Consider the following 22,853-nt stretch of genomic DNA (forward strand, 5'->3'; position numbering starts at 1 on the left):
CATTATTTTGAGGTAATCCTATTAGATAATATCATGTATAATTATGTAATTACATTACTCCAATACTATGTATGGCTTGAACTTTTCAATTCCAACATATTAAGATGTAATAAAATACAACACATTAGTGAGTCATCAGGATAATTTCTGCTAGCATCTTAGGGCCAGGAAAGGTTCTGAATCTCCATTATATAGCTTTGGCCTTTGTTGAGCACAGAGGGCACCTGAGCTTCCAACAAGACATTAATTCTCAGGATACAAAGGAATTTTTCAAATGGTACTGCTGGGCTAACCCTTTATTGCCTTCCTTGGTCTATCAAGATGAGAAAAAAGAGATCCAAAATGTGATCTACCAGAAGATGTTTCTGGTGACTTGACTGATGTGAAACAAGGAAAGAGCTCTAGAGGTGGGTTCAGGTGCTGTTTGCACGAGGGGAGAGCAGGAAGCCAAGCTCCAAGCCTGTTCTGCCCCACTGGGATACCTGTTTCTTGGGAGAGCATCAAGGGCAAGAAGGGAGAAAAAGCATCTCCTCCCTTTTAAGTGCCAAGTTAAGGGTTAAAATAAGTCTGCCTCTCCTTCTGAGGGCAAACTGCTCCCTTATGCTCACTAGGCATCATCATTATACAACTTCCCAGGGTCCCCACAAAATCCAGCTCTACTGGAACAGCTCCAGCCTTACATCTAACTTATACTTTGTCAACCTAAAAGCTTTATGACAGAAGAACTCAAGATCCAGAGAGATCTGATCTCGTGTCCACTGAAGTTTTGCAGCCGATCTGACTGTCTTGGCCAGCTTTGTTCTCCTCTGGCAGGCAGCCAGCAGGCAGAGGGAGCGCAGTAACGTGGCTGTTCCCACAACAGTGATGATGGGGCCGATGACAATGAGGAATAAATGTTGTAGTGAATCATTACAGTTCTGCTCGTTGTTGTTTTTCAAAATGGGGGAAGAGGAAAAAGAAAATAATGCAGGAGGCCAAAACTAGAAGAGGAAAAGATGCTATTTTCAGGCTTCAGTGTGGATCCTGCAAATGGAACTGGGGTTAAAAGCAACATTCAGCAGGGATAACTCCGTGCTCAGCTATGTCCCTGGAATGAGCGGACTACACAGCTCTGCCGCTGGAGCCAGCAGGCTGTCAGGAGGAGCTGCTGATCACTCCGTCCTACTAGCATCTCTTTGCCTATTCCAAAAAGAGTTCTCCCACCTTCTTAAGCCAGGCATATCAACAGCTTGTCACATTTGTTGGGGGAATGGAATGAAAGAAAAAAAGAGAAATCCTCAAAGCACTTCACAAAATTCCTTATCCTGAACGTGGAAACAGATAGGAAATATCCTTGGCTGGAGATGAATCATCTGCTGCTTGGGCTTTAATTGAAATGGAAGAGTAAATTCAGTGGAGATGGCATGTGGAGCATATCTTGGCATGAAATGGCTCTCTCCTCTGCCCACTGCTTCCCTCCCCTCTTGTGCAGCAGCTTTGTCGCTTTCCAGGGAGAGGAACTGGCACAGCTCCTTTGATCTCCAAGACGTCATGCTGAGACACACCACTCATGGATCTGGCCCTAACTCATCTGCCCTAATTAATTCCATTTGTGGAAACTGGGGCTTCTCTTAACTCAAGGTCACTCCTACCCAGCAGCGTGCATCTGCTACAGCCCTCACTAACAAGGAGAGGGCAAAGGCAAATTAATTCCTGCTAAGGCTGCCTGGTTATTAAATGTCTTGAGAGATGTTTATCCAATAGATATGGTAGGAGGACCTAGATGCCATAGTTTTGTCTGTTTACAGTGATTTAACTGCAGTGATAACTGGTCCAGGCAAAAAGTCACCACAATGCAGAGTGCAGCTCAACAGGAAGACAGCTGAAGCTGCTGAGTGTACTTAACCATTCCTCGTGTGCCTAATGTACCTAATACTGCTAAATGGCTGAACACTGGAGCTTTAGACACAAAAAGTGGCTCCCTGGTGTTTTGGGGTGGGTTTCTGTTTTATTCTTCCATCCTCTAGGGAGCAGCATCTGTTTCAGTCTTGCTTGGGCATGGTGCTTGCAAATGCAAAAGACAGAGACTGTCTTTATTTATTTAACATTATAGATGCTGTAGGTAGGTTATAAAAAAGGGCAAGGTGTCCTTCAAGGTGAGCCATGAGTAGCTCATGGTGACAGTGCCTACAGTGAAACTGTCCACAGACATCTCTCAGATCACAGGAGATTTGGATCTCTACCTTTCACAGGCTGTAGGTCTTTTTCTATTCCCTTGCCATGCACAACATCCTCTGTGAAAAAGTTGCTGAAGCTGCTTGTTAGAGCATGTCAGCTTCAGAAGTGTGATGTCTCTGGAGAGAAGGGAGTAGCTGAGCAATATCTCTGGGTGTAAGCACATTCATGGAGGATGAAGGAGCACTATCCATATCCCAGCCATCAATCATGCTTGCTGGGTGGCCACAGCTGGAGATTGAGCTCATGATCAAATCGAGTTTAATGCCAACACAACCCCGAGTTTTCTATATGGCATCTCCCTGTGGAAAAAGCCATTACCTCTCCTTGAGCCTTCTAACAACAAACACTTAAAAACAAATGCTAGATCTAGGAAAGCCTTCCTGGAGCTGTCTGGGGGGACTTGCCTGTAGGCAGGGAAACAGGGAATGAGTCTTGATGGGCCTGCCTGAAGCAGAACAGTGAAAAGAGGGAGAAAACTGCTGCACATAAAGATCCATAAATGGCAGATATTAGGATGAAGCATTGGTACCATTAAAAAAGGCCAGATTATCTTTGTCTTGAAGAGTAAGAGAGCAAATATCCAGTTCTGGAGCCCTTATTACAGGAGGGACCCATTCAGTCTGGAGAAGACCTTCTTGTGACTTTCCAGTATCTGACGGGGGCTACAAGAAAGCTGGGGAGGGACTTTTGAGGGTGTCAGGGAGTGATAGGACTGGGGGGAATAAAACAAACCAAACACCTAGAAATGGGTAGATTTGGATTGGATGTTAGGAAGAAGTTCCATGAGGGTGGTGAGAGACTGGCACAGGTTGCCCAGGGAGCTGGTGGAAGCCTCCTCCCTGGAGGTTTTGAAGGCCAGGCTGGATGTGGCTCTGGGCAACCTGATCCAGTGTGAGGTGTCCCTGCCCACAGCAGGGGGGTTGGAAGTGGATGCTCCTCGAGGTCCCTTCCAACCCTAACGATTCTATGATTCTAGGAAATATGCTGTCTCAGCTGTCAGATTTTGAGTGTATTCTCCAGACTTTGCATGGAGAGTGAAAATAAACCTTTAATATTAGTCTTCAATTAAAAACTTAAACTGGTGCTGCTTACCTTTCCAACCACTTCCACTGGAGAAACCTGTCGAAGTACATGCTGTTTAGATACTCTTGGAATGGCTCCCCACTGAGGTGGTCAAGGACAGATCTATCTCAGATGAAAAGGATATATAAGCATTTTATAATCCTGAACTTGGAGCAGAACAGAAGCAAAACAAGAGGAGAAAATCCAGGATTTGGGTATGGCAGGGTCCTTTCACTTCTTTATTTTGTACTGCATTTTACCCATGGTTTCAGTCCAGGAGCATGTATTTCATACCAGGAGGCCTTCTACAAGGTGAATAGCAGCAGGTACTGGTTATGCTTGCTCAGCATCAGCAGGGCATCTCTCACTGGCTTCAACAGACTTTCCCATAGGCTGTTAGCCACTAGACAACAAATATGTTTGCTCCTGTTAGTAATTTAACACAACAGCCTCAGGAACTGAGCTCCTCCTAAACTTTGGGAGACGCTTCTGGAGTGAAAATTTCTGGCTGAAGCCCATTTTGGTTCAAAGAAGGACTATCAGAGGTGTTATTTTGGGAAAAAAGAATCCATTTCAATCCCTGCTATGCAGGAGTAGTGACTGTGATTGAAGTCAAATGGTTTTTCCTAACAGCTATGTACTTTGTATAGCAAAACAGAGGAAAGAGTCTGAGCAGGAATGTGGATTTGCTTCCAGATCAGGAAAAGAATTTTGGGGCTCATGCAATGGATGCAAAGACTTTTGCATATTCAAAGGAACAAAGGAATAAAGATCCCAGTCAACAGTCCACAAGCAAAGACCAACAAACATCCCATAAGAAAGACCCAGGACTCAGAGCTGAGGAAAGCTAAGAGGCTAAGCTGAGAAAGCTGCCTGAGAGGAAGGAGGTCACATCATTTAACAGGGGGCTGTTGACCTGCTGGTTTTGCTTCTTGCCTTGCTTACCAGGGCTACTGCATCCACCTCTGCTGGCAGCACTGGCAGGGACAAAACTTGGATTTGGGAAAAAAAATGCCCACAAGAAATGAGTACTTCTGTCCTGGAGTACACAGACACTTTTGTGTCTGTGTCTGGGGGGTACACAAACATTTCCACGTTTTGTTGGAGGAGAAAAGCTCTGAAGAATGACTCCAGCTTGGGAATGGATAATCTATGTCTTACCCTGGGGCACTTGGAGCCCTGAGCAAACAATTCACCATGTACTCATCAGGTCTCCTCAGTTTAGTTCCTCTCTCTTTATGAGCTACTATTCATAAAGGCTTGGAATTTCTCATCCCTTTGGGGTGTTTTTTGGTAATTCTTGCACCTTGAGTTTGGAACAGGCAGGTGATCCCATGCAGGCTGGGGTCAGAGTGGCTGGAGAGCTCCCAAACAGAGAAGGACCTGGGGGTGCTGATTGACAGCTGCCTGAACATGAGCCAGCAGTGTGCCCAGGTGGCCAAGAAGGCCAATGGCATCCTGGCCTGCATTAGGAATAGTGTGGCCAGCAGGAGCAGGGAAGTCATTGTGCCCCTGTACTCTGCATTGGTTAGGCCACACCTTGAGTCCTGTGTCCAGTTCTGGGCCCCTCAGTTTAAGAAGGACATCGAGACACTTGAACATGTCCAGAGAAGGGCAACAAGGCTGGGGAGAGGCCTTGAGCACAGCCCTATGAGGAGAGGCTGAGGGAGCTGGGATTGTTTAGCCTGGAGAAGAGGAGGCTCAGGGGTGACCTCATTGCCCTCTACAACTACCTGAAAGGTGGTTGTAGCCGGGAAGGGGTTGGTCTCTTCTCCCAGACAACCAGCACCAGAACAAGAGGACACAGTCTCAAGCTGCGCCAGGGGAGGTTTAGACTCGAGGTGAGGAGAAAGTTCTTCACCGAGCGAGTCATTCGTCATTGGAATGTGCTGCCCAGGGAGGTGGTGGAGTCCCCATCCCTGGAGGTGTTCAAGGGGAGATTGGACGTGGCACTTGGTGCCATGGTCTAGTCATGGGGTCTGTGTTGATAGGTTGGACTCAATGATCCTCGAGGTCTCTTCCAACCTTGGTTATACTGTGATACTGTGATGGCACATTCAGTATTCAGAAGTCAATTTTTTGTTGTCTTCACTAGCTTTGACTGGACACAGATCATATTATTTCCCCTTCAGTGGATTCAAGCTTGCAAAATAAAATACAACAGATGTCCTAATGATTATTAACAAATGCTTAAATTCAAAGCCAAAATTCTAAGGGGAAATGGAGTAGGCCAGTAGCAGAGAGTCAAAATAATAAAGGTCAAAGCAGAAGGTGAGAGCTAGACATGCATTTCTCCTGCAGACCCATCTTATCCATGAAGAGGTGCCTGAAACGTGTCCTCATAGCCTCCTGTGGGACAGCGAGCCCTGGCTGCAAGCCCTTCCAAAATTAACATTATTCAGTACATTCAGTCAACACCAACAGCAAGGTTTCAAACCTTCCTTTTGAACCCGTTTCAGGCTGTGTGAGATGACCAGCATATTGATTAACAAGGGCTCAAACCTGGCTCAGCTGGGACGAAGGAATGGCTGGCGGCGGATCTGAGCCTGAACGAAGCGGGGTCCCACGCTGGCCTATTCCATTCAGTTAATTAAAAGCTGCATGTATTTTAAAGAACAATAGCTGCCTTTCAGCAGTTGTTTGCTTTTTAGTTCCCTTCTTTGGCAACAACAGAGTGCATTTTAGAGGGAACTGTCAGCTTTCAAGCCGATTTGAGAGCTGGAAACAGGCATTGGGGGGTGGGGGAGGCGTGTGTGGGGTGTTTGCGTCGAGCACAGCTCTGCCTTTGTCACCGGGACTGGCTCACACAACTGGTGCAAGTTACACGAGCACCTCTACATGACACCAGGCCAATGTAAGGCAACTGGTTATGCTATAAGAGAAGGCCAGAAATAACCCACAGCTCCTACCAATGCAAAGAATAACTGAAACCAGAAAAGGTCAACGGAATGAGTCAAAACAATGAGTGACAGCAGAGCGAATTTTACAAATCCCCATTACATCACCCAGGGAAAACAAACCACACTCAGCCAGCAACCACATGGGCCAGCCTGCCATCATCCCTCCTTCTCAGAGTTTGTGTTGGTTTCTGATCTGCTGGCATGAAGGCACTGGGGTCAGTGCCATGGGACAGCAATGTGCCCTGGTAGCCAAGAGAGCCAATGGGGTCCTGGGGTGTATTAAGAAGAGTGTGTCCAGCAGATTTCAAGGGAAGTTCTCCTCCCCCTCTGCTCTGCCCTGGTGAGACCTCATCTTGGGTACTCTGTTCAGTTTGGGCCCCCCAGTTCAAGAGGGACAGGGATCTACTGGAGAGGGTCCAGCAGAGGGCAAAGAGGATGATCAGGGGACTGGAGCACTGCCTGGTGAGGAGAGGCTGAGGGACCTGGGGCTTTTTAGTCTGGAAAAGAGAAGACTGAGAGGGGGTTTAATAAATGTTTATGAATATCTGAGGGCTGGGGGTCAGGAGGGAGGGGACAGGCTCTGCTCACTTGCTCCCTTGATAGGACAAGGAGCAATGGGTGTAAGCTGCAGCACAGGAGGTTCCACCTCAACACAAGGAGGAACTTCTTTACTGTAAGGCTCACAGAGCACTGGAACAGGCTGCCCAGAGAGGTTGTGGAGTCTCCTTCTCTGGAGACTTTGGAGGCCTGTCTGTATGTGTTCCTCTGTGACCTAAGCTCAATTGTGTGGTCCTGCTCTGGCAGGGGGGTTGGACTCGATGATCTCTTTGGGTCTCTTCCCACCCTTGACATCCTGTGATCCAGCGTTTGCAGATGCAGAAGGCATACCTGGAGCTTCAGTGCATAACGGCACAGATTGCCTCACCGCTGCACAAACCTGAAAAGCCTTCTCCCAGACAAAGCATGCAGCAGTGCACCTCGGCCTGAACGCCACAGACAGACAGCAAGCACTCAGCAAGCATTCACCCTTCTCCTGCTGAAGGCTTTTCTGGAAAAGCCATGTGGAGCAAGTTTGCACATTCCTCTGTCTAAATGGGCTGTATAGCCACTTAATTTTTATTCACTTTGAAACAGAGATGTTTTCTTTGGATACGTTATCATTGTAGCTCTTTTCACACAGCATGAAATCCATGGCTGGTTTACTTGGCTGGAACACTCTGTCAAATACCTGAGACACTAAGTGCCTGTGTGCAGTGTATATAATGGCACGGAAATGTTCATTATATTTTGTTCAGATGAAATGACTTCACCGCTTGTCAGCTATGCCTCCAGGACAAGCTGAAGTATAACCTGCTTCAGGTTCAGGCTGAAACGTCTCTCTTTGCCTGACAGGTTCCTCCCAGGCTGCAGACTGCAGCCCTGTGATCTCTGGGTGTCGAGTTATACTTACTTTGTACAGTGAGAAAATAGCTCTTTGCAGGGGCTGTTTGCGAGTCTCTCCTCTGCCTGTTGGATAAGGTCTGGGCTGACTTCGGGAACGTAGGCTGGAGACTGTTGGGAGAAGAGAGGGGCACATTATCTCAGCAAGGAGGTGCAGATTCTCCTTTTCCAACATTTAAAAGACACATTCACTCTTTATGCCCTAAGCTGCTTCCACTCAGTTCCAGTGGTTGTGTAAAAGCAAAGGAGCCTTACGTCAAACGGCCGTAAAATAGGATCCCGTGGTAACTCGCTCCACATTCCGCTCTATCCTCACACTGCTTTGCTGCCTTCTCCTGTACCTTCACCTCCTTGCCCAGCCTCATGAATATGCAGGACCCACTCCCTGCCAATTCTTTGAACTGCTCCCTTGCATCCCATGAAAAATGTGCTGGCCTGAGCTGCGCACAGGCCATTCTCTTAAACAAAAAGAGATTTTGCCCGGTGTTTTTTCACTTCATTGATGAGTCATTGTGCTGCCTGAAAATTCCAGCTCTCTTCCTTTGTTGGTTTGGGGTTTTTTTTCCCCACCAGCTAAGGAAAACAAGAAGAGAGCATTGGTATTTATTGATTTATATGTAAATATTAAAAAATGCTCACAGAAGTGCCTGGGCACCTTAATTCCTCATTAGAAGGACAAATTGAATCCACTAGTTACAGAATCATCCTTTGAAAAAGGAACCTTGCCAACCAAGCACAGAAACTCTTTTCACCCTCTCTTCCCTTTAGAGAGAAAGCACATTCAGCCCCTTCAAAAAGCCCTTACCAAAGAGAGGTCTTTTGCAGCGTGCCTTGATGGTTAACCAGTTTAGGACCTTTGTGACTAATTACCTAGGAAGGCAGTTTTTAGGCAGTCCACATTGTTTGTCACTGACAGCACGCTGCAAGTACAGAGGGAAGTGCATCTTCGTGTGGGTCTTGTGTACATTTAGAATCACAGAACTGTCATGGTTGGAAGGGACTTCAAGCATCATCTAACTCCATCCCCCCTGCCATAGGCAGGGACTCCTCACCCTACAGCAGGCTGCTCACAACCACATCCAGCCTGGCCTTAAAAGTCTCCAGGGATGAGGATTCCATCACCTCCCTGGGTAACCTGTGCCAGTCTCTCACCACCCTCATGGGGAACAACTTCTTCCTAACATCCAATCTCAATCTACCCATTTCTAGTTTTGCTCCATTCCCCCCAGTCCTATCACTCCCTGACACCCTCAAAAGTCCCTCCCCAGCTTTCTTGGAGCCCCCTTCAGATACTGGAAGGCCACAATTAGGTCTCCTCAGAGCCTTCTCTTCTCCAGACTGAACAACCCCACCTCTCTCAGTCTGTCCTCATAGCAGAGCAGCTCCAGCCCTCTGCTCATCCTCATGGCCCTTCTCTGGACACCTTCCAGCACCTCCAGACCCTTCTTGTAATCGGGGTTTCCCCTCAAGTGAAAGCCCATTTATATAACCATTCAGATCTGGGTATTTCCAATAAATCCAGCTTCCTTCCAGAAGCTTTAACACTTGATAAGGTTCCCCATACATGGCCATGACCACCAGATGTGCTGAGTAGGTGGGTTGCAGACTATCATCATTCATTCCTAGCCAGATGTTCTCATTAGCTCACCCTTAGCTGGGGATATCTTGGCAAGCACTGAAACGCACTGCAGGCAGAGTTCAAAAACACTGGGAATGAGGACAGAGGAAAGGGCAGAGGTGAAGCCAGAGAAAATCCCCAGCACGGTGAAAGCTGAATTAAATCTTATTTTTAACTTCCCCCTGCTACAACGTGAATATGATCCCAGTTGTGACAAGCAGAAGTTAATTTTGTTCCACTTCAATGTTTTTAAACAGGAGTGTGGCTTACAGAACTGTCTGTGCAGGCTGTGAAATGCAATCTCACTGTTCAGCCTTGACAGACAATCTGCAGAACATGCTGAGTATCTTTGACCTCGCTGAAATGTTTCCCCATTTCCTCCACAGATTCCTCCACTCCCTCAGCAAAAGATATCTAGGGAACACCCACTTTTAATTGCAGAGTAGACCTCCAGCAATGAAGAAGTCTTGCAGTTACTTGAGAGGTAGATGAACCCTCACGTGATCATCTAGGACATAAAGAGAGTAATCTCTCACTGGATTCAATGGACTTTTCCATAGGCTGTTGGTTACCAGACACAGAATTGCCAGGGTTGGAAGGGACCTCAAGGATCATCCACTTCCAACCCCCCTGCCAGGGGCAGGGACACCTCACACTACAGCAGGTTGCTCACAGCCACATCCAGCCTGGCCTTCAAAACCTCCAGGCATGAGGCTTCCACCACCTCCCTGGGCAACCTGTGCCAGTCTCACCACCCTCATGGGGAAGAACTTCTTCCTCACATCCAATCTCAATCTACCCATTTCTAGTTTTGCTCCATTCCCCCCAGTCCTATCACTCCCTGACACCCTAAAAAATCCCTTCCCAGCTTTTTTGTAGCCCCTTTCAGGTACTGAAAGGCCACAATCAGGTCTCCTGGGAGCCTTCTCTTCTCCAGACTGAACAGCCCCAACTCCCTCAGTCTGTCCTCATAGCAGAGTAGCTCCAGCCCTCTGCTCATCCTTGTGGCCCTTCTCTGGACACCATCCAGCACCTCCAGATCCTTCCTGTAATAGAGGCTCCAGAACCGGACACAGTGCTCCAGGTGTGGTCTCAGCAGAGTGGAGCAGGGGGGGAGAATCACCTCCCTCACCCTGCTGGCTATGCTTCTCTTGATGCAGCCCAGGCTCTGGTTGGCTCTCTGGGCTGCAAGTGCTCACTGCTGGCTCCTGTTGAGCTTCTCATCCACCAGCAACCCCAAATCCTTTTCTCCAGGGCGGCTCTCAAGCCAGTCCCTGCCCAGCCTGTATCAGTGATTGGGATTGCCCTGACTCAGCTGCAGGACCTTGCATTTGGTCTTGTTGAACCTCATGAAGCTGTCATGGGCTCGGATCTCCAGCCTGTCAAGTTTCCTCTGAATGGGTCCCTTCCCTCCAGCATCTCTGCTGCACCACACAGCTTGGTGTTGTCAGCATTTTGTGTCATTATGCAGCCCGTCATAGTGCTCAGGACAGTGCAGCTGCACCACATCCATGGGAGGAGCATTCCCAACCCTTTCTAACTCTGCAAACAGTTCTAGGAAGTCTTTGCATGATCCCTCTTGAGTTTGTCCTTGAGACTTCACAGTTCCCCCTGCTCCCCTTAATTAACCATGGCTGCTATTCTCCTTGTTCGAGTACTGTGCACACCTACAGCCTTCAAACGTTCAAACAAATCCAGAAACAACCACAAGCCAAAACCCAGCTCACCAGCCTACTTTTGCTCCCCTGGAGAACAATTAGGTAGCACAGGTTATGAGTGTAAGAAAACCTTTGGATCCCAAGAGAGAAAGCTTCCAAAGGTAACACTTTGGCCACTTGGAGAAGAAAAAGTTCCTTCATCCCTGGAGAGGAGCAAAATACTTCTGCAGCCCAAATGCTGTGGTTATTAACATTGTTCTCCCACTGCACTACCTGTAATGGCTGTAAAGGCAGCAACTTTTACAGGGGAACAGAGACACCATTTCCAGCAGGGACACCTTTTCCAGCATATTAATGTCTTATGGCAGCTAGGGGAGTGATTAAGACCATCACACCTGAGTGTGTGACAAAGTGTATTCTGCTAACTCTTCAGAAACACCTGCAGCAGCCCACCAGGTTTCCTCCTGCTCAAAACAAAGCCTTGGGTACTTCTAACAAGCACAGTCCTGTGTTTTCCCTAATGGCTCTTCTGTTTCCTGAAGGCAAGGAAAGTGATTCCTCACCTCACTGATGATAATGTGAATCAGAAATGATGCCAGGCAAGGCAACAGAGTAACAGCAGGGTAAAGCTGATGAAACTCAAACCCGATTCATGGCCTTAGACTCTGGAAACACAAACAGTGCTCGAATTGATTCCCCAGCAACAATTTCTCTCGTTATCCTTTTTGACCAGACAGTTTAATAAAACTCCAAACTACTTTCACCTGGTTTTAATTAGAACTTCCTACCTCCTGTATCTTCCCATTGATGGCCACAAGCTGAAAAGCCTTCACATAAATATTTTGCTGGCAAAACAACAACCCAGTTTCATGACATCCTCTTGTTTAATTTTAAAGGAAAGAATGCAGCTAGGAACTGGATCAGTGATTGTCTGAGAAACACCAAATGGATATTCTGTTGTCCCTGGCAGCCTGAGTGGCAGGACACCCCTGCCTGGCAGCTGTCTCAGGGCTGCATCTGGTACTGCCCATGTCCTGGCACCTCACTGAAGCGGGGTCACCACCACTTGAGAGGGCTCTAAGACAGCACCAAGTATCTGGAGGGTACAGAAACATGTCAAGAGGAAGGACTCAGGAACTAAATTTGTTTAGTCTGGAGACTTGTGAGTGAAACTTGATAAAGGTGTTTTAAGGCAGAACTGGTTTTAATAAAGAGGGCAGGGATCAATTACTCTGCACATTCTGCTCTCAGTGGGGGAATGATGTGAAGGAATCCACTTAATTGCACATGAAGACTTTTTCCCCCTCATTTTGAAGCACAAGAACAGGCATGTTGTGGAACTTGTTCTCAGAGCTCTGAAAGACCTCTGAGAGCAGACAGACATCTGCTGATGACCTAAGTGTATTTCTCCTCTGTTCAGTGCCAGAGGCTCTTGAGCCCTCTTCCAGTCCTATTTATCAATGATTTTGCAAAACACTGGACTATAAAATACAGGCACATGGTGTGGCCCCAAGAACAGCTGAGGAAGGGAGTTTGCATACTGAGTGCTCGCCAAAGGAAACCTGGAGCTCTGAGTAAAGGAGTAAGTATCATCTTTGTAGATGAACAGTCTTGCTTCAAAGACACCTGTCCCAATCATCATTGCCTCCTACAAAATAATCATAGCTTGCTGAACCCTGAACTTCAGATCAGACAATGGGATAGCATTGACTTGACTTTGCAAGAAACAGAGCAGGCCCAGAGTCTGCCACAGTGCCTTTTCCCTAGGAACCTTGAAACAGTAAACTTTCACTGCATGATTAATCCTTCATGAGCTAGGTGGCAATCTCACAATATCTAACAGAACATTGAACAGGGAGGTTAAAAGTTGTGTTTTTCAGAAGAGCTGATCATCATCTGTGACTGAAATCAAAGAAGTCTCACTGAGATAAATGGAAGACAGAAGATGCTCCCATTCCACAAATCAGTCCATTTGTAGCTTGCAGTTAGTGAAGAAGGAACAGAAAGCTGGAAATGCAGGCTTTCATTTGGTACAAGCTCTTGCCAGTAGATGTGAGTCATCTTAAAGCATGACTCTTCATCACTACAAAAAACACATGAACCAGAAAAGATACAGAACACAGAATTAACCAGGTTGGAAAAGACCTCCGAGACCATCAAGTCCAACCTGTCACCCAACACCATCTAATCAACTAAACCATGGCACCAACCGCCTTAGCCAGGCTCTTCTTAAACACTTCCAGTGAAAGTGACTCCACCACCTCCCTGGGCAGCACATTCCAATGGCCAATCTCTCCTTCTGGGAAGAAATTCTTCCTAACATCCAGCCTAAACCTCCCCTGGCACAGCTTGAGACTGTGTCCTCTTGTTCTGGTGCTGGCTGCCTGGGAGAAGAGACCAACCCCCACCTGTCCACAACCTCCCTTCAGGTAATTGTAGAGAGCAAGAAGGTCTCCCCTGAGCCTGCTCTTCTCCAGGCTAAGCAACCCCAGCTCCCTCAGCCTCTCCTCACAGGGCTGTGCTCCAGACCCCTCCCCAGCTTTGTTGCCCTTCTCTGGACACATCCCAGGTAGTGATAGGACTAGGGGGAATGGAATGAAGCTGGAGGTGGGGAGATTCAGGCTAGATGTAAGGAGGAGGTTCTTCACCCTGAGAGTGGTGAGACCCTGGATTGTGTTGTCTAGGGAGGTGGTCGAGGCCCCGTCCCTGGGGGTGTTTAAGAGCAGGCTGGATGAGGCTCTGGCCAGCCTGATCTAGTGTGGGGTGTCCCTGCCCATGGCAGGGGGGTTGGAACTAGATGATCCTTGTGGTCCCTTCCAACCCTGAATGAAACTATGAAACATCTTTCCTAAACTGAGGGGCCCAGAACTGGACACAGGACTCAAGGTGTGGCCTAAAACTCTGCAGACTGAAGAGACTTCATGCAAACTTTTGCCACAAGCACAACTGCTTTCCTGGCAAGCTTCAGACAAGGAGCCAGGCTACTGAAACACAATGAGTTATTTTAAAAGCCCCTTGCAAAAAAATCAACAACGTGGAGGGTATGCTGTGTCTCAGGTTATGAAAACATTCCACAACAAGCTAGCTGAAAACAATTAAAAATGTTTCAGTCAGTGGACAAAAGTTCAAGTCATAGCTTTTCTTAAGCTGTCTCTGGTGCCCAGCACTTCTCTCTTAATGATATCTGCATTTTCAGATGTTGACAGCAGCTTTCCACATCAAATCCATCAGCAAATCTCCACACGGATTTGTTGCTGGTATAGACCTCCAAGCTATGAAAGAAACAGGCTGAGATGAACTTTGGTGTGAGATGGAGCATGATGGGATCAGAAGAGGTCATAGACAAAACCTGGCAACACTGGCTACATCCAGCTGTTATGTTGCAGGGGTTGAGTTGCACTCACACGGCTGTGACCCAAGACCAACAACAGAGAGCAATGGTTTGTGTCAAGCATGGGAAGCCTGCCCCATGCAGGGCCATTCCTGCTGTTGCTTTTGCAGAGTCACATCATTCTCAGAAAAGCCTGGATGAGGCACGCAGTGCCATGGTCTAGCTGACTAGATAGGGTTGGGTGATCAATTTGACTTGATGATCCTCAAGGTCTATTCCAACCTGATTCTGTGAGGAAGGTTCAGCTGGCAGGAGGAGCAGTTATCAGGACACATAGAATCATAGAATTGTTATGGCTGGAAGGGATCTCAAGCATCATCTAACTCCAACCCCCCTGCCATAGGCAGGGACACATCACACTAGAGCAGGCTGCTCACAGCCACATCCAGCCTGGCCTTCAAAACCTCCAGGCATGAGGCTTCCACCACCTCCCTGGGCAACCTGTGCCAGTGTCTCACCACCCTCATGGGGAAGAACTTCTTCCTAACATCCGATCTCAATCTACCCATTTCTAGTTTTACTCCATTCCCCCCAGTCCTATCACTCCCTGACAGCCTAAAAATTCCCTCCCCAGCTTTCTTGTACCCCTCTTCGAATACTGGAAGGCCACAAGAAGCTCTCCTCAGAGCCTTCTCTTCTCCAGACTGAACAACCCCAACTCCCTCAGTCTGTCAATAGCAATGGTATGACTGCTAGGATGACTGTCCTTTATCCTTTGAGTCAAACACTCATAAGGAATCACACAGGGGACTGTAATCAGAGCAGTTACCAGAAAGCAGGAGACCACGTAGAGAAATGCAGGACATGCTGGTAGGTGCAAAACCAGGCAAGCCAAGATTCTGTGCTCAGATAAAACATTTTTTTCAAAGCTGAAAGTCAACAAGGGGCAAAACAGAGGACATGGAATTGTGCTCCTTTGCATATCCAAGGCTGATCTGCTACTTGTGGCTAGAGATTCCTCCCAAGAACCAGGCCATAGTATTCCCACTGGGGTCTGCACTGCTGTCTTCAGAGCAGTAACAGACCAGAGCAGGGCACAACCTGGTCTGTGCTTGCTCTACAAGAGGGAGATGTCTGGAGTCACTTTGGGTGTCTCTGATGTCCTCCCACAGCCTTGCTTTGACCAGGGGCAGGTCAATGCCAGCTCAGATTCAGTTTAAGCTACGGCCTGGGAAGTTCTGACCATGCAGCTAGTGACTGACAGAGGATCATAGGATCATAGTACCATAGTATCAGTCAGGGTTGGAAGGGACCACAAGGATCATCTAGTTCCAACCCCCCTTGCCATGGGCAGGGACACCCCACACTAGATCAGGCTGGCCAGAGCCTCATCCAGCCTGGGCTTAAACACCTCCAGGGACAGGGCCTCGACCACCTCCCTGGACAACACATTCCAGGGCTTCACCACTCTCATGGGGAAGAACTTCCTCCTCACATCCAGCCTGAGTATAAGTGGATAAGTGTGAAAGGGCTGATGGTGAGCATCACAGAGCCATAGAATCCTTTAGGTTGGAAAAGACCTTTGAGATCATAAAGCTCAGCCAAGAAATGCAGAGGAAAACAATGGAGGAGGAGAAAGAATGTCCTGGTGGTATTTTGGGTTTGGGAAGCCTGGGCTAGGCACATGTTTCAACCTGATGAGGGAAAAGCTCCCAGCACTCTCACAGCACAGGAAGTCTCCTGATGCTTTTTGGTGCTATGCACAGAAACGTTGAAACATTTTCTTGCCCCTGTGCCTGGTCTTGTCTGCAGTAAAGAGCCAATTCTACATCAGGAGCAGCTGCAACACTTCTAAGTAATCAACATCTGCATCATCTTTTTTTTCCCTCTTTTTTTTTCATAATTCCAGGCTATTTGCTTGGAGATGACAGACATAGGAACTGGCAGTGGGGTGGATGGGCAGCATGGAGAGCAGCTGTGTTATTAGCACCAATTTATCTAGCATGACAGCCTGCAGACACTGTACCTGAGAAGGGAGGCCCACAGTGCCAGGCACTACACATGCAGAATACAGAATTAACCAGATTGGAAAAGACCTCTGAGATCATCAAGGCCAACCTATCACCCAACACCATCTAATCAACTAGACCATGGCACCAAGTGCCTCAGCCAGGCTCTTCTTAAACACCTCCAGGGATGGGGATTCCACCACCTCCCTGGGCAGCACATCCCAATGGCCAATCTCTCTTTCTGGGAAGAATTTCTTCCTAACATCCAGCCTAAACCTCCCCTGGCACAGCTTGAGACTGTGTCCTCTTGTTCTGGTGCTGGTTGCCTGGGAGAAGAGACCAACCCCCACCTGGCTACAAGCTCCCTTCAGGGAGCTGTAGAGAGCAAGAAGGACTCCCCTGAGCCTCCTCTTCTCCAGGCTAAGCAACCTCAGCTCCCTCAGCCTCTCCTCACAGGGCTGTGCTCCAGACTCCCCATCAGTTTTGTTGCCCTTCTCTGGACATGTTCCAGCAATTCAACATCTTGAACTGAGGGGCCCAGAACTGGACACAGAACTCATGCTTGCCATGAGAGCTAAAGCTCCCAAAGCAAACCAATCTCACTAGCCCTGGGAATGAGGGACTGAGACATGAAATACCTCACCCAGAATGGGTCAGTGACAGATCCTGTTCTCTCATCAAATGGTGCTTTCAGCACTGAGGGCGAGATGGCTTGCTGGCAGCTAAATGAAGCAAATCAGCAGTGCCTATCAACTGTGGGGTTTATTTTGTAGCTGCAAGCTGATCTGGAGTCGTGCTGAATGTTTTCCCTCATTTTTCTACCAAATCATCAAAACACATGTTGGCACACAGCAAAACACAATGGCTGAAGACAATAGAGCCCTCAGCAAACAGCTGAACATGTTCTCTTGCCTGGAGGGGTTGTGCTAATCAATCACAAAAGGCCACACTGACACCACCTCAGCTCACGAACTCATTTGCTACAGTACAGCTCATGTAGTCTCAGACCTGCTGGACTCCCTCTTGGGCAACTCCTCTGGTAGGAAAAGGACAAGGCTCTTCTCTGGCTTTCCAGCATCCTTCCTCTTTGGTGCTGAGGTGCAGGTTGTAGCCTTGAACTATGACCTCCCTTGGAGAAACATAGCAACCACTGAGGTTTCCTCTCTGACAAGTGCATAAAAAGTACACGAAGCATTTTTCATAGCTCTTCTGTTAATCAGCAACAGGGTCTGCTGCCTAGCTATACCTTGTCCTTCCTGTTCTCAGTACAGCCTCTTGTAGCTTTTGCCTTTCTAGAAACCACACTGCTGCTCCTGACAGTGGTAAACAAGCAACTGCCATGCAAATGGTGTGAGGCGAAACGTTTCCTACACAAAGCTCTTCAGTCCCAAGTGTGGTTTCCTTGGCATGTTAAATTAATTGATTCAGAGAAGTTTGGGGGTGTAATCACAACAAGGGTTTCAGTACCACAAAGAAAAAGGGAAAAGGAAGAAAAGAAAAAAGAAAAGAAGAAGAAAAAAAGATTGCTTAGTTCAAGAAGGAGAAATTTCTTCCTGGCTCCCACAGGTGACCAGAAGAAATCTTAAAGACTCAAAGCCCCACTGAAAGTGATTTTGAAATAACAAATTCTCCCATGAGACACAATTTACTCATTTCATCAGCTTCTTTTGCAAGCCCAGGGAATCATCTGCAGGCTTTGTACTCTTCAGACAAAGAGAAACACTCACAGCAATCCCAAGCCAATGGGGGTTTTGGTACAGCTTAGTTCATGAACCTAAATGGAGCACTATGGAAGATTTGCTTTTGACTTCAGTTAGTTAGGAACTGAGCCTCAGCAGAAGTGCTTGGCAAGACATTTTATACTGTCCTTAAACCTCAGTCCTTCCCCACCCATACTTTGTTAATAATTCTTTTGAATGTTGCTTATAGAGGTTTCTTTACTGAAGAAACAAACTTTTCATCCTTCTGCAGACACAGAGGTTTGTTGGTTGTAGGGGTGCTCATGAAGTAGCCAGCTGAAATTGCTTTACATAAACTTGATTTAAAGAGAGGGAAGGGAAAGTGTCTTCTACTTGTTGGCTTTTTTCCTGCTTTAAATGAATTCTACCCACAGATTAAAGGATGAAAACACAGATGAACTAACCAGGAACTGTCAGCAGGATGAGGAGGGAAACTTAAGAAGGAATAGAGAAGGCCAATACCAACCAGGATTTTCTAGCCACCCAAAAGTTAGGCTGCTGACACAATGAGGAGAGGCTGAGGGAGCTGGGGTTGCTTAGCCTGGAGAAGAGGAGGCTCAGGGGTGACCTCATTGCCCTCTACAACTACCTGAAAAGTGGTTGTAGCCCGGAAGGGGTTGGTCTCTTCTCCCATGCAACCAGCAGCAGAACAAGAGGACACAGTCTCAACCTGTGCCAGGGGAGGTTTGGACTCGAGGTGAGGAGAAAGTTCTTCACCGAGCGAGTCATTCGTCATTGGAATGTGCTGCCCAGGGAGGTGGTGGAGTCACCGTCCCTGGAGGTGTTCAAGAGGGGATTGGACGTGGCACTTGGTGCCATGGTCTAGTCATGAGGTCTGTGGTAACAGGTTGGACTCAATGATCCTCGAGGTCTCTTCCAACCTTTGTGATACTGTGATACTGTAATCCTTGGCAGTGTCACAGGATCACAGGATAGTTGGAAGGGACCTCTGGACATAATCAAGTCCAACCCCCCTGCCAGAGCAGGACCATAGAATTTAGCACAGGTCACACAGGAATACATCCAGATGGGTCTTGAAAGTCTCCAGAGAAGGAGACTCCGCAACCTCTCTGGGCAGCCTGCTCCAGTGCTCTGTGACCCTTAGACTAAAGAAGTTCTTCCTCATGTTGAGGTGGAACCTCCTGTGCTGCAGTTTATATCCATTGCTCCTTGTCCTATCCCAGGGTGCAAGTGAGCAGAGCCTGTCCCCTCCCTCCTGACCCCCAGCCCTCAGATATTTATAGACATCTATTAAATCCCCTCTCAGTCTTCTCTCCAAACTAACCACTCTCTCACCCTCTCCTCATAGGACATGTACATGTGCCAGTCCCTTCATAATCCTTGTAGCCCTCCCTTGGACTCTCTCCAGCAGATCCCTGTGCCTCTTGAACTGTGGAGCCCAGAACTGGATGCAATATTCCAGGTGAGATCTCACCAGGGCAGAGTAGAGGGGGAGGAGAAGCTCCCTGGATCTGCTGGACACATTCCTCTTCATGCACCCCAGGATCCCACTGGCTCTCTTGGCCACCAGGGCACATTGCTGTCCCATGCAGAACCTGTTATCAACCAGCACTACCAGGTCCTTCTCCACAGGGCTGCTCTCTAGCAGATCACCTCTCAATCTGTACTGGTGCAGGTTATTATTCCTTCCCAGATGAAGGACTCTGCATTTACCCTTGTTGAACTTCTCTGTCCTATAACCCTTTTTGTTACCAACCCAACAGAGACATTGCTACTATAGTGCATCACTACAAGCACCCAGATGTCTGATGAAGCACTATGGAAAGAGAACAGCATCCTCACCCTGAGCAGCAAGAAAGGCAACAGGATATTTTTCAGAGTTTCTGTTCACAGAAGGCTTTTTCTCCCCCTGTTGTCACATGTGCTTAATAGGTTTGGATAGTCTCCACTGTCCAGCCTCTTATCAGAGCTTTTCTACCTTTTAATGTCCTCCTGCACTGATGGATAGCCTAAACATTAGCAAGCAACCTCATGTTGCAACAGTCATAGCTTGGCTTCCTCCAGTAAACCAAATGTCATTTATTCCATTTGAAAAAAGATTAAAAAAAGTCTAAATCTATAAACACTCATTTACAACCCCAGTGCTGCTGAATGGCTTTCTGGCAGGAAAACAAACAGATCCCTGCTTGACTTCACTCCTCTGAGACATCAGCCTGTAAAGATGAGGAACGATTCCCTCGCAAGCGATCCTCGCGCTGAAGCCCACGAGCTATTTGCTCTGCATGAAGGTAGCTCATGCATGAAGGTCTGATCCAGGCTGTGCTCTGCTGCTGTCAGACGCAGTGGGGATTTTGCCTTCATCTTTTCCTCCCCCTTATCAGGTCAAAATCCTGAGGAAGCACTCAAATCAGGTCAGGTAATGATAGGACTGGGGGAAATGGGGAAAAAAAGCCTAGAAAAGGGTAGCTTCAGATTGGATGTTAGGAAGAAGTTGTTCCCCATGAGGGTGGTTAGAGACTGGCACAGGTTGCCCAGGGAGGTGGTAGAAGCCTCATGCCTGGAGGTTTTTAGGGCTAGGCTGGATGAGGCTGTGAGCAACCTGCTGTGGTGTGAGGTGTCCCTGCCCCTGGCAGGGGGGTTGGAACTGGATGACCCTTGAGGTCCCTTCCAACCCTAACAATTCTATGATTCTATGAAATGAAGAAATGGAAAACCCAAAAGAGAGCTCAGGAAGCTCTTGAAAAGGATTAGGAAGTGAATTAAATAAACATTAGGCAGGAAACAGTGTCCCACACAGAGAAAGCCTGGGAACACCCAGGAAAGCAAACAAAATCACTACCTGGCACTGCTGGCAAGAGGGCATTCCCTAATCACTTGTGTTACACGACCCATTAACCATCATATGGTAATAGCCATCTGCAAAGAAGGGTGAGGGATGACATTTATTGTAGGAGATGACACAGTGTTTACAGTGGCATATTCCACTCTGCCCCGGGTTTGCTTGTTGGACAAACAGCATCTGTGTCAGGGCAATGACCTCGCTATATGCTTGATTTTTGACTCAGGTCAGGGTCTGGCTTGATTGAAAAATAATAAATCAGCACACAAGCTGAGGCTTGGCATGCAGGTTAAGTGAGTTTTGTAAGTCTAGTTGCACTGCTGGTGAGAAAAACACTATTAAACATGAAGAGTCTGAAGTGCCACATGGCCACGACATTCATATGTGGGACAGGGATCCACTGGAGAGAGTCCAACAGAGGGCTACCAGGATGATTAAGGGACTGGAGCATTGCCCTATGAGGGGAGGTTAAGAGACCTGGAGGTGGTTAGTCTGGAGAGGAGAAGACTGAGAGGGGAGTGTCCCATCCAATCCTTTTTTGAACACCTCCAGGAACAGTGACTCCACCACCCCCATGGGCAGCACAACTTAATGGCCTCTTGCTGTGAAGAACTTTCTCCTCACCTCGAGCCTAAACTTCCCCTGAAGAGAAGGGCAACAAAGCTGAGGAGTGGTCTGGAGCACAGCCCTATGAGGAGAGGCTGAGGGAGCTGGGGTTGCTTAGTCTGGAGAGAAGGAGGCTCAGGGAAGACCTTATTGCCATCTCCAACTACCTGAAGAGAGGCTGTAGCCAGGTAAGGGCTGGTATCTTCTCCCAGGCAACCTGTGACAGGAGAGGACACAGTCTCAAGCTGTGCCAGAGGAGGTTTAGGCTGGATGGTAGGAAGAAGTTCTTCCCAGAAAGAGTGATTGGCCATTGGAATGTGCTGCCCAGGGAGGTGGTAGAGTCACCATCCCTGGAGGTGTTTAAGAGACTGGGTGAGGCACTTGGTGCCATGGTTTAGTTGATTAGATGGTGTTGGGTGATAGGTTGGACTTGATGATCTCTGAGGTCTTTTTCAACCTGGTTAATTCTGTATTCTGAAGCCATGCACAGGAACCTGTGTGGATATGCCAGGCAATGTAATTTAACACAGCCTGCATCACACCTCATGTGGAATTCATGTCATTGCACTTTAATCATCTAAAAACCAAGCCACTCAAAGTGTCCCTGGGTTCCCCATGGTCAGAGGGTAGAAAGAGGAACCTCATCTCTTCAATCCAGAAGCCTTCCTGTGTTTGGACAACCAAGGCTGCGGTATGTGTGTTGGGAATGTATGAGGCTGGACTCATCAGAGGTCGGTTTTAATGTCATTCTGAGCAAATGCACAAAAGCCATCTCCTGCAGATTTAGGGATGTTTTACAAGCCAGTGTTTCCAGACAACTGGAAAAGCCTGATTCCTTTTTTTCCCCATGTGGGCAAAACTTTCAGGCAAAAGAGGCTGTTTCTGGGGAAGCTGAATGAACCTTAAAGGCTTAGAATTAACTTCTCCGGCTGTCAGATAATCCACAGGAACTGAGCCAAAGTGACAAGGGCTGTGCAGAGGGGATAGGGGATAGACAACCCCCCGAAAATGAGGGGAGGAAACTGTAATGAGCATATTCATTAACCAAGGGCAGACAAGCACATCCTTCTTGTTCCCAGATAATCCTGAGCAGACGCTCTTTGTGTGCACAGTGTCCTCAGCCCTTTGGGATGACTCCTCTGAGAGGAGTCAGAGCAGCCTGGGGGGCCTGCCCTGCCTCAGCAGACAGATGTGAGCCAGGTTTACATGCATGGTTGACATCAATTAGCTGAAGCAAGTTTCCATTCTCCAAAGGGTCAAGTCAGAGTAACTCCAGCAAACAGAGGGAATCTTGAAGGCTTCTGCCTGCTGACCAAAGTCATCCCAATGACTTTCCTGACCACAAATGACAAACAGTTCAGCAGCATGTGAACTTGGGAGTATAACCTCTCCAAAACAACAGAGGGAAGGAAAAGCAGAGCTTCAACTAATAGCACTGCTTAGCACAAAGCCAGTGTAGTCAATGACTCCAGC

At 47.7% G+C, this 22,853-nt stretch overlaps 1 protein-coding gene across 3 annotated transcripts in view; it reads right to left on the bottom strand.

Moving 5' to 3' along the window:
- The window catches only part of GRK5 (G protein-coupled receptor kinase 5), a 251,979-nt gene that overhangs the window by 41,313 nt on the left and 187,813 nt on the right, over positions 1 to 22,853 (bottom strand). For 2 of the 3 annotated variants that reach the window (XM_068166115.1, XM_068166114.1), the window contains exons 5-6: positions 7,630 to 7,730; positions 3,310 to 3,402 (exon numbers count right to left, since the gene is read on the bottom strand). In XM_068166115.1, the coding sequence (XP_068022216.1) occupies positions 3,310 to 3,402; positions 7,630 to 7,730 (194 nt within the window). Of the gene's footprint in view, positions 1 to 3,309; positions 3,407 to 7,629; positions 7,731 to 22,853 lie in introns of those variants that run through there. The other variant, XM_068166116.1, reaches the window with a different exon arrangement.

This window comes from Melanerpes formicivorus, unplaced genomic scaffold, assembly GCF_026170545.1.
Source record: "Melanerpes formicivorus ecotype bairdi unplaced genomic scaffold, bMelFor1.0.p_v2 SCAF_97, whole genome shotgun sequence".
In the NCBI taxonomy this organism is placed as follows: Eukaryota; Metazoa; Chordata; class Aves; order Piciformes; family Picidae; genus Melanerpes; species Melanerpes formicivorus.